Source organism: Macrobrachium nipponense, chromosome 48 (assembly GCF_015104395.2).
Source record: "Macrobrachium nipponense isolate FS-2020 chromosome 48, ASM1510439v2, whole genome shotgun sequence".
Classification (NCBI taxonomy): Eukaryota; Metazoa; Arthropoda; class Malacostraca; order Decapoda; family Palaemonidae; genus Macrobrachium; species Macrobrachium nipponense.
The window spans coordinates 16914277-16924473 of NC_087223.1; the positions used below are offsets into that span (position 1 = coordinate 16914277).

A 10197-nucleotide genomic window follows, 5' to 3' on the forward strand; every position below is an offset into this window, starting at 1 on the left:
GCCACTTATTCAGATTGCTTGGACATCTTACTCCTCCAAAGATACTTAACTTGGACACCCACTCAGATATATAATCGCTGTTGTCATGCCACAAGCCACTTGCTTGGAATTCCATCAACTCCTGGAATCTCTCACTCTTCAACTTTTTCAATTAACTATGTTGGCTAATCCACAGGAAATCAAACAATGAAGATGACATGGATGGCTCTTGTCACTGACACAGAACTTATTTTTGTTTAGGTAATTGGTTTAACTTACACACTCACACACACACACACACACACACACACACACACACACACACATATATATATATATATAGATATATATATATATATATATATATATATATATATATATATATATATATATATATATATATATATATATATATATATATATACATATATATATATATATATATATATATATATATATATATATCTATATATATATTATATATATATATATATATATATATATATATATATATATATATATATATATATATATATATATATATATATACTATATATATATATATATATATATATATATATATATATATATATATATATATATATATATATATATATATATATATATATATAATATATATGTATATATATATATATATATATATATATATATATATATATATATATATAAATATGACATTGTTATGATACAATAAAGTTTCATACATACTTACCTGGCAGATATTATACATAGCTATCGACTCCGTCGTTCCCGACAGAATTTCAAATTTCGCGGCACTCGCTACAGGTAGGTCAGGTGATCTACCGCCCTGGCTTCTGGTGGCAGGGCTAGGACACTATTCCCGTTTTTTCTAATCATAATCTCTCTTCCACCTGTCTCCTGCGGGGAGGCTGGTGGGTCCTTCAATTGTATATATCTGCCAGGTAAGTATGTATGAAACTTTATTGTATCATAACAATGTCATTTTCATACATTCAACTTACCTGTCAGATATATACATAGCTGATTGACACCCTTTGGTGGAGGGCAAGAGACAGCTAACTAACTGACTAGACAGGTAAACAACATATGTTGTAGGTATTAATAAACCTTAGTTCCTACCTTTTTAGATGGAAGACTTCGTGGCTACTGCCCAGGAGTCTGCTTCATCTCAAGAGCCTTAGCGAGATAGTGATCTGTGGCCAAGAGTTCTTGTGGATCTGTCGATGGGGTCTCTTCCACTTACTCGACAGAATCCTAACTGGCGTTTGTCAATGGGAGCACATCCGCTTATATGACAACACGACTAATTTAAGGAGCACACAACCAATCCCGATCACCCGATCCTAACCCGTGTTAGTTCTAAGATTGCCTAAGAGTTATCCCCAAACTCTTTGCAAACAACCACAAACTCGAAACTCATACATACAAAAATAACAAAATTTTTGTACCCCTCTAATAGTCAGATGTCACTCGATTTTCAAATGAAGAGAAGTGAAGGCCGCCTGTGCGACTACTGACACTCCCATACACCGAAAACCCGACCCGAAGACATCCGAGAAGAGGGTTACGTACATAATTTTAAGGATTGGTGCTTTCTCCTTTACCCAGAACCGTCTGTGCTGACACAAACGGACCTAACGAAAAACATTTATCATACGTAACTTGCACGTCTTTTAAATAATGGGATGCAAACACAGAGTTGCATCTCCAATAAGTTGTGTCCAAAATGTTCTTTAGGGTGACATATTTCTTTGGAACGCCACCGAAGTTGCAATTGCTCTAACTTCGTGGGCTCCCACTCTTAGAAGATTAAAAGAATCATCTGGACACTTCTTATGAGCTTCCATGATAACACTTCTAACAAAGAAGGCTAATGCGTTCTTGGACATTGCTCTCGGGGTTGGGGTCTTTCCCTGAGCACCAAAGACCTTTCTGCGAACCCCCCAACTGCTCTTCCTGTCCAGTATAAAATTTTAGAGCTCTAACTGGGCAAAGGGATCTTTCTGCCTCTCTGCCCACCAAACTAGAAAGTCCTTTCACTTCGAAGCTCCTGGGCCAGGGATTCGAAGGGTTTTCATTTTTGGCCAGAAAAGGGACTGAAATGAACAAATTGCGGAGTCTCCTTTGAAGCCAACTCTTGATTCAAGGGCGTGCAACTCACTGATTCTTTTTGCCGTTTGCCAAGAGACATCAAAAGAAACAAACACGTTTTCTAGTGATATTACGGAACGAAGCAGTGTGAAGTGCCTTCGAATTCATCTGATGAAAGAAATTTAAGAACCACATCTAAGTTCCAGCTTGGAACCTTAGGCTCAAGTGATTTCGATGTTTCGAATGAACGAATGAGGTCGTGCAAATCCTTGTCATTCGTTTAGATCTAATCCTCTGTTTCTAAAGACTGCTGAAGCATACTCCTGTACCCCTTAATAGTTTTGGTACCGAGAGATGCGACTTTTGTCTAAGAAACAGAAGGAAATCTGCAATTTCGGTCACAGAGGTACTGGAAGAGGACAGCTTCTTCGACCTACACCAGTTTCTGAAAACTTCCCACTTCGATTGGTACACTCGCCTAGTAGATGATCTGCGGGCTCTAGCAATTGCGTTTGCTGCCTGGCGAGAAAACCCTCTCGCTCTGACAAGTCTTTCGATAGTCGAAAGGCAGTCAGAGCAAGAACGCGGGTAGATTTTGATGGTACCTCTCGAAGTGGTGTTGTTTGAGCAGATCTATTCTGTTTGGAAGAGATCTGGGGAAGTCCACTGTCCATTCCATCACCTCTGTGAACCAAATTTGAGCTGGCCAATACGGAGCGATCAGAGTCATCTTGGTTCCCTCGGATGCCACAAATTTTCTGACTACTTCCCCCAGTATCTTGAACGGGGGAAAAGCGTAAACGTCTATTCCTGACCAGTCCAGGAGAAAGGCGTCTGTTGCATAAGCCCGGGGATCCTCCACCAGGGCACAAAATGTATCTATCCTTTTGGAGAGGAATGTGGCGAAACAAAAGATCTATTTGAGGCTTCCCCAAAGGAGCCAAATGCTCTGACAGACTTCTGAGTGAGTGTCCATTCTGTGGGAAGGACCTGGAATCTCCTGCTCAATCTGTCCGCTCTCACATTCCTCTCCCCTTGGACAACCTTGTTAGAAGAATTACCTTCCTTTGGTCGCCCAAATCAGTAGATCCCGTGCCAGCTCGTACAGAGCAAAAGAGTGCGTCCCTCCTTGCTTCTTGACATACGCCAGAGCTGTCGTATTGTCTGAATTTATCTGCACGACTTTGCCTCTGACTAAGTGTTCGAAGCTCTTTAGCGCCAGGTGAATTGCTAAGAGCTCTTTGCAATTTATGTGCCATGACACCTGTTCTGCGACAGGTGCCTGACACTTCTCTGGGTCCCAATGTTGCACCCCAGCCCGCCTCCGAGGCGTCTGAAACAATGTCAGGCTTGGGTTCCGTACTTGCAGGACACTCCTTTGTTTTGTTTTTCCTTTAATGGAACCAACCACCACTTCAAATGATGTTTTATTTCTTCCGATATTGGAAACGTGTCCGAGAGCTGACCTGTCTTCCAACTCCAACTTCTTCTTAGGAAGAACTGAAGCGGTCGAAGATGTAATCTTCCTAGGAGAAAGAACTGTTCGAGCGAGGAAAGGGTTCCCAGAAAGAAGGCTCAGCCATTCCCTCGCCGAAGTGCGCTCTTTCCCTAGAAAGTTCGATACTGTGGCACAGCCTTTCTTTAATCTCTCTTGAGATGGAAAAAAGCTCGAAAACCCCCCGAGAATCCATCTGAATCCCCCAGATAAACCACGTTCTGGCTGGGGATCATCTGAGACTTCTCGAGGTTCACGATCAATCCCAAAGACTTTGTCAATTCCAGTGTTATTAACAGGTCCTCCAAACACTGCTTTTGAGACCTGGCTCTGATGAGCCAGTCGTCCAGGTACATGGAGACATTTATCCCTTTCAAATGTAGGTGTCTTGCTACATTTTTCATCACGTCTTGTGAAGACTTGAGGAGCCGTGGGACAGGCCGAAACACAGGGCCCTGAACTGATAATTTCTTCCTTCGAACATAAATCGAAGGTACTTCCTCGACGAATGGTGGATCGGGATGTGGAAGTATGCGTCCTGAAGGTCTAGGAACACCATCCAATCCCCTTGTCGTAGTGCTGCAAGGACTGAGGCAGACGTTTCCATGTTGAACTTCTGTTGTTCGACAAATTTGTTCAGCGCACTTACGTCCAGTACCGGTCTCCATCCCCCCGAGGCTTTGTTACAACGAAAAAACAAGCGATTGTAACCCCGGGGAGTTGCAATCCAGCACAAGTTCTATTGCCCTTTTGTCCCACATCTGTTCCACCATTTGACGAAGAGTGTCCCTCAGAATAGGGTCCCTGTATCTGGCGGACAATTCCCTCGGAGATGTTGTCAAGGGAGGAATGTCCTTGAATGGGATGCGATACCCCTTCCTGATAATCGACATCGTCCAAGTGTTGGCTCCTATGTCTTCCCAGGCTTTCGCAAAATAATGTAGCCTGGCTCCTACGGGTGTCTTGGGAGGACAGAATTCTCACTTCCCTTTCTTAAAGGGACGGAAGGAAAGACCTGCCCCTTTTATCGGTTGACTTCCTTCTGGCGATCGGTCTAGTTGGAAGACCTCCTCGAAAGGGCTGTTTCTGAGCTGGGCGAGCCACTTTCTTTTCCTCACTAGCCACAGGCCTATTCTTCCTTGAGGATTGTCTAAGGAGATCCGGGTGGTGGCCTTTTCTGTCAGAGAATGCGCGATGTCCTTCACCAACTGCGAGGGAAAAAGGTGTTCAGAGAGAGGCGCAAACATAAGGCGGCTCTCTGCGAATGAGAGACGGCCTTCGTGAGGAAAGCACTGTGCACCGCCCTTTCTTTAAAACTCCTGCACCATATAGAGAGCATACCTCAGCCGATCCATCCTGAACAGCCTTATCAATGCAGGCGAGGATGCAATTCAGGTTTCTGGGTCGAGTTGTTCATTTTTCTTGAGATTTCTTGGCCAGAACCCCAAGGGACCAATCTAAGAAGTTAAAAACTTCTAAAGTGTGAAAAAGTCCCTTGATGAGGTGGTCCGTTTCCGAAAGCCCCCATGTAACCTTCGCTGCATTCAAGGCGTGCCTTCTCGACGAATCCACCAAACTCGAGAAGTCTGACTCAGCTGAAACGGACAGAGATAATCCCATATCCTCTCCCGTTTCGTACCAAATTCTCTCCTCCCTGTAAGTTTAGCGGGAGGCATACCAAAAACCGTCCTTCCTAACTCCTTCTTCTTCTTGAACCAGGAGTCAAGAGATTGTAGAGCTCTCCTCATAGAAATGGCAGGCTTCATTTTAAGGAAAGAGGAAGACTTGAGTGTTTTCGTGCTCGAAAACTGCGAGCGTGGCGAAGGGGGAGCAGCTGGCGTCAAAGAGTCTCCATATTCCTCCAACAGAAGGGACGAAAGAACTTTATAATTAGAAGACCCTTCCTTCATTTCGTCCTCCGAGGCATCTTCTGGTTGATAGGCTCGGAAGGAGAAGGCTCTCTTCTTTCTACTGACTCTTCTCTTACTCTCTTACGAGTGTCAAAGGCTCTTCATACGAGGAATGCGCCTGGTGTACAGCAGAGTATCTCGCCTGGGAGAGTAACGTGCTTGGAATACTCCTGGCGCCTGGCAGGCGCAAAGCGCCTCGAATACTCCTGGCTTTCAGTAGGCGCATTTTGTTTAGAATACTCCTGGCGCGTTGTAGGAGTATTAAGTTCCGAATACTCCTGGCGCCTGGCAGGCGCAGAGCGCCTCGAATACTCCTGGCTTTTATTAGGCGCATTTTGTTCAGAATACTCCTGGCGCGTGGTAGGAGTATTAAGTTCCGAATACTCCTGGCGCCTGGGAGGAGTATAAGCTTCGGAATACTCCTGGCGCCTGGGAGGAGTAACGCGCCTGGAATACTCCTGGCGCCTGGCAGGCGCAGAGCGCCTCGAATACTCCTGGCTTTTAGTAGGCGCATTTTGTTCAGAATACTCCTGGCGTGTGGTAGGAGTATTAAGTTCCGAATACTCCTGGCGCCTGTGAGGAGTATAAGCTTCCGAATACTCCTGGCGCCTGGGAGGAGTATTTAGTTCAGAATACTCCTGGCGCCTGGGAGGAGTATCTAGGCCCGACGACTCCTGGTGTCTTGTAGGAGCACGTCGTTCCGAATACTCCTGATCCTTAGCATGCGTCTGATGTTTCGTAGGCGCTTTCCGTCTCACAAGTGCTCTACTCCTAACAGGATCTTCCTCTTCAGCTAACTCTTGGCGCTTGACTGAAGATCTTGAATCTTGTACTGGCTCGTTGCGCCTACTCGGAGTCTGGCTTCTGGTTGGCGCCCTACTCTTGACAGGAGTAGCTTCCTTTCTTACCTCTCTCCTGTCTAGCGCACCGCCCCCCCCAGAGATGGCCGCCTGTGCGACAACTCCCCTGAAGGATGCGTCGCGCCTGGCAGGAGATAGGTATTTAGATCTTTTAATAGGAAGCCTATCATCCTTCTTACGAGTAGGCTCCTTATAACGAGTTCCTACTAACAAGGCTAATTGCTCTTGCATATTCTTCAAAATTTTCTTGGTTGAGGAATTTTCCGCATTAGGAGAGGGAGATCTGGAAGGCGCTCTAGGATCTCTTCCAGACCCAGAGTCTGACTGTATTCTCGCCCTCTTTATTACCGAAGGCGCTCCTCCTTCTGAGAAGCGCTCGGGACTCGAATTGAGCTCATGCTCTTTCATACTCCTCTTCAAAGGACGTGAAAGATTCGACTCCTTCCATCCTCTTCTCGGAGAAGGCGAACTCGACGACGAAAAGCACTCTCGAAGGACGCTTTTCCTATAGCGGTCCTTGGCAGTCGATACAATCGATTCTGCCGAAGGGACGCCTGATCGTTGGGGATTCTCCACAACCCCCGTACGGCTTTCGACTTTCCTTCTCCTCCGGGCCAGGGAGCTTGGAAGAGGTCTAGGCCTGGGAGCGTCGCAGAGACGACCAGACGCCCCCTCCACTACACTGGGGACACTAATATCACTGCCACATTCACTTTCCTTACCTTCCAATGCTGCGACTTTTTCCTGCATTTTCTGAAGGGAAGCTCTAAGTTCTGCTATTTCCGAAGCAGAACTAGCGGGATTAGCAATTTGTGAACGGGCTGAAACAGAATGGTCATTATCATCATAGGAAGAAGCTACAGAGCTAGACAGTAAATCATGAGAGGCAGACATTCTGCGGGTTTTATAAGCCGCCTTCCTCTCTCTATCTCTCTCAACTTCTTCAAGTAAGAAGTTAGATTATTCCATCTTGTGCACTTGTTGCTCAGATTCTCACACTCATTACACGTATTCTCAATTGAACATTCAACCATTCTACATCCCCTACAACTAGTGTGAGGATCTACCGAAGCTTTCGGAATCCTCACCTTACAGCCCTCATTCACACACACTCTGAAACTAACACTAGAATCAGACATATTCACAAATTCCAAAAAACCAAGTCCAAAAAACAGTCCACGATAGCGAATGCCAAACAACGATCCAAGTACGTCACCAAAATATCAGCGAGAGATGATCAAAAGCTTTGCGAAAAACGAATTCTAGTCAGGAGGAAGTAACAACAATGTTGATACAGCCGGCGACAGAGAGATTATGATTAGAAAACGGGAATAGTTCCTAGCCCTGCCACCCAGAGCAGGGCGGTAGATCACCTGACCTACCTGTAGCGAGTGCCGCGAAATTTGAAATTCTGTCGGGAACGACGGAGTCGATAGCTATGTATATATCTGACAGGTAAGTTGAATGTATGAAAATATATATATATATATATATATATATATATATATATATATATATATATATATATATATATATATATATATATATATATATATATATATATAAAGTGTGGTTACATAAGAAAAAAAAAAAAAAACAATGACCACTACTATTTTCATACTCTAACTGTTGAAATGTTGTTGAGTCCCTGTGTAGAAAAAGTTCCTCTTTCTAGCTGTTTCATAAACGTGCACAAATTCATCAGGAATGGGTGGATATTGCTTAGAATCGAACAGAATACAATTCATGCGCCATTTTTGATAACCTGCTTCTATCCCTGAAAGGTGTCGAGTAGAGAAGTATGTTGGGAGGATGTCAGGAGACCTGCGGCTTCCTCAGACACTAGACACACTGTGGGCAAGTGTTCCTGATACTTTTGCCTACTTTCAACTCCATCGCTTTCTCAGGCCTGACCGTCTGCTGGATGCTTTGTGTGAGTGCACAATCTATCTCTTTATCTTCACATTACATTCACGTGTGAAACTTACGTTTTAAAACGGTATCCAAAGTAAAATGAATTTGTTCTCAACTTCGATTCTCTCTTCTCCTAGGTGTCAGTGTGAGTCTTAATTTGGACCCAAAGAAAATTATTCCACTAAAAAATGACCTGATGTACCATCTTAGCCTTTGCTTCCCTGGGGTGATCTCTGAGGAGGACGTTCTGAAAGCTACTGAAATTGCCATGAAGTTTGTGCCCACCAGGTAATTTCCTGTATGTAGCCATTGGGTTGATTGGTAATATAACCAATGGTCTAAACTGTTGGGTTCTCCCATAGCTGCTATACCATGGTCTTCTACTATCATGGTTTTGTTGTTCATTTACAATTTCTTTTCATTTTTGTTCACTGCAACAATGATATTCAATGACCAACAAGCTCAATTTAGACTTGGAATCTTACAGTATGGTGTTAGCCTATTCCTCAGCATAGCTGATCCATAAGTTTACATAAAGAAGAAACCTTTATACAAGCTCCCAAATGGTACTTAACATCCCTCGTTCCAACACTCATCATCTCTCCCTTTTCTCTATTACTGCCATTTTGCTGGATGTACGACGATGCCTCAGTTATCAGTCTAACTCTACTTCTACCTCCCAACAGAGATCTAGACTATCTTCTGTTCCCACGGCTGAACCTGACGCAAGACAAAGAGGTCATCTGCTTCGTATCCAACATGCGACGTCTGAGAGTTACAGAAGCGATCATCCTCCCCAAGTCACTCAAGGAGTCAAAGAAATTCGACTCATTCACCCGGCCCAAGCCACTCATAAGGTCACAGAAGAAATTCATTAAGAAAGATATGAGTCTCAATATTGAATGGTAAGTGAGTACCTATGTCTCCATAGCATAATTGCTTTAATAAGCACATAGAAATATGTTTCTGACTCTTACTGGTGAAAATATTCTTCATTGCAGTGGAATGCCTGGCCATTTAAGACCTGGTGCCCTTCCTGATGTGGATTCGTGGTGAAATGAGAGTGAAACTAAGAGGTGCCTGGCTTTGCAGTGTCATCTATTCTGGATTATGAGTCTGGGTTTCTACCTTTAAAAGGGTACTCAGCATTCGAGGAGGACTTTGGGTAATGTGACGATACGTCAGCATCCAGAAGATGGCTTTCCATAATGTTTTGCTCCAGAAGATGACTTTGGATTATGATGTTAGGCCCAGAAGATGACTCTCATTGATGATACGTTTTGCCATGGCAGATGACATTAGAAAATGATATATCTAGTTGGTTGTGTTTAGCTCTGGCAGACGACCTAGAAATATACTGTTATGTTTACCTGTCCTAGGACCCAATGGGTAACTTGGAATCATAACTATGTAGAAATCATACCATTTTTATGGGACAAGACACTCTCAGAGACCTATTCCAACGGGGTACACGTTACTCGGCTGGGAACTATCGGTCTGTTCATCAAATGATCCCTGGTGAAAACCGTACAAGGAATTCTTAACTGACTGATTGATGACAATACATGATCCTTAGTGAATGATGTTTTATTAATCTTTAATGATCAACAACCTTAACTGATCCCTGGTGAACAATGCATAAATAATCCACACAAGAATTTTGTAGGGACATTCATCATTTTAATAACCACAGCCCTGAAGGGCTTCATTAAACTGAAAGAATCTCATGAATTTCTAAGAACTAACTGCCACAAAATTTCACATCCCTGCCAAACCAGTGATATGCTAAGTACTGTGAGTTTGTAGGCCTACAACTAATATAATAAGTACCGAGCCTATAAGCCTAAAACTAATATACTACGTACTGTGAGCTTGTAGGCCTATAACTAACATACCAAGTACGGAGCTTATAGGCCTAAAACTAATAAACTAAATACTGTGAGCT

At 43.5% G+C, this 10197-nt stretch overlaps 1 protein-coding gene across 1 annotated transcript; it reads left to right on the top strand.

The window, feature by feature from the left end:
* Positions 1–8008: 8008 nt before the first annotated feature.
* Positions 8009–9818, top strand: LOC135205066 (uncharacterized). Its single transcript, XM_064235341.1, has 4 exons — positions 8009–8271; positions 8390–8540; positions 8939–9157; positions 9254–9818. Exons 1-4 carry the CDS (start codon positions 8151–8153, stop codon positions 9306–9308), a joined length of 546 nt encoding a protein of 181 aa, XP_064091411.1. The 5' UTR covers positions 8009–8150; the 3' UTR covers positions 9309–9818.
* The last annotated feature ends 379 nt before the right edge of the window (positions 9819–10197 follow it).

Excerpts from the sequence above, each read along its gene's own strand:
- LOC135205066 (XM_064235341.1), top strand. The coding sequence starts at position 8,151 with ATGTCAGGAGACCTGCGGCTTCCTCAGACACTAGACACACTGTGGGCA. Across the intron at positions 8,272-8,389 it reads CCGTCTGCTGGATGCTTTGT|GTGTCAGTGTGAGTCTTAAT; the intron begins GTGAGTGCACAA and ends CTCTTCTCCTAG. Across the intron at positions 8,541-8,938 it reads ATGAAGTTTGTGCCCACCAG|AGATCTAGACTATCTTCTGT; the intron begins GTAATTTCCTGT and ends ACCTCCCAACAG.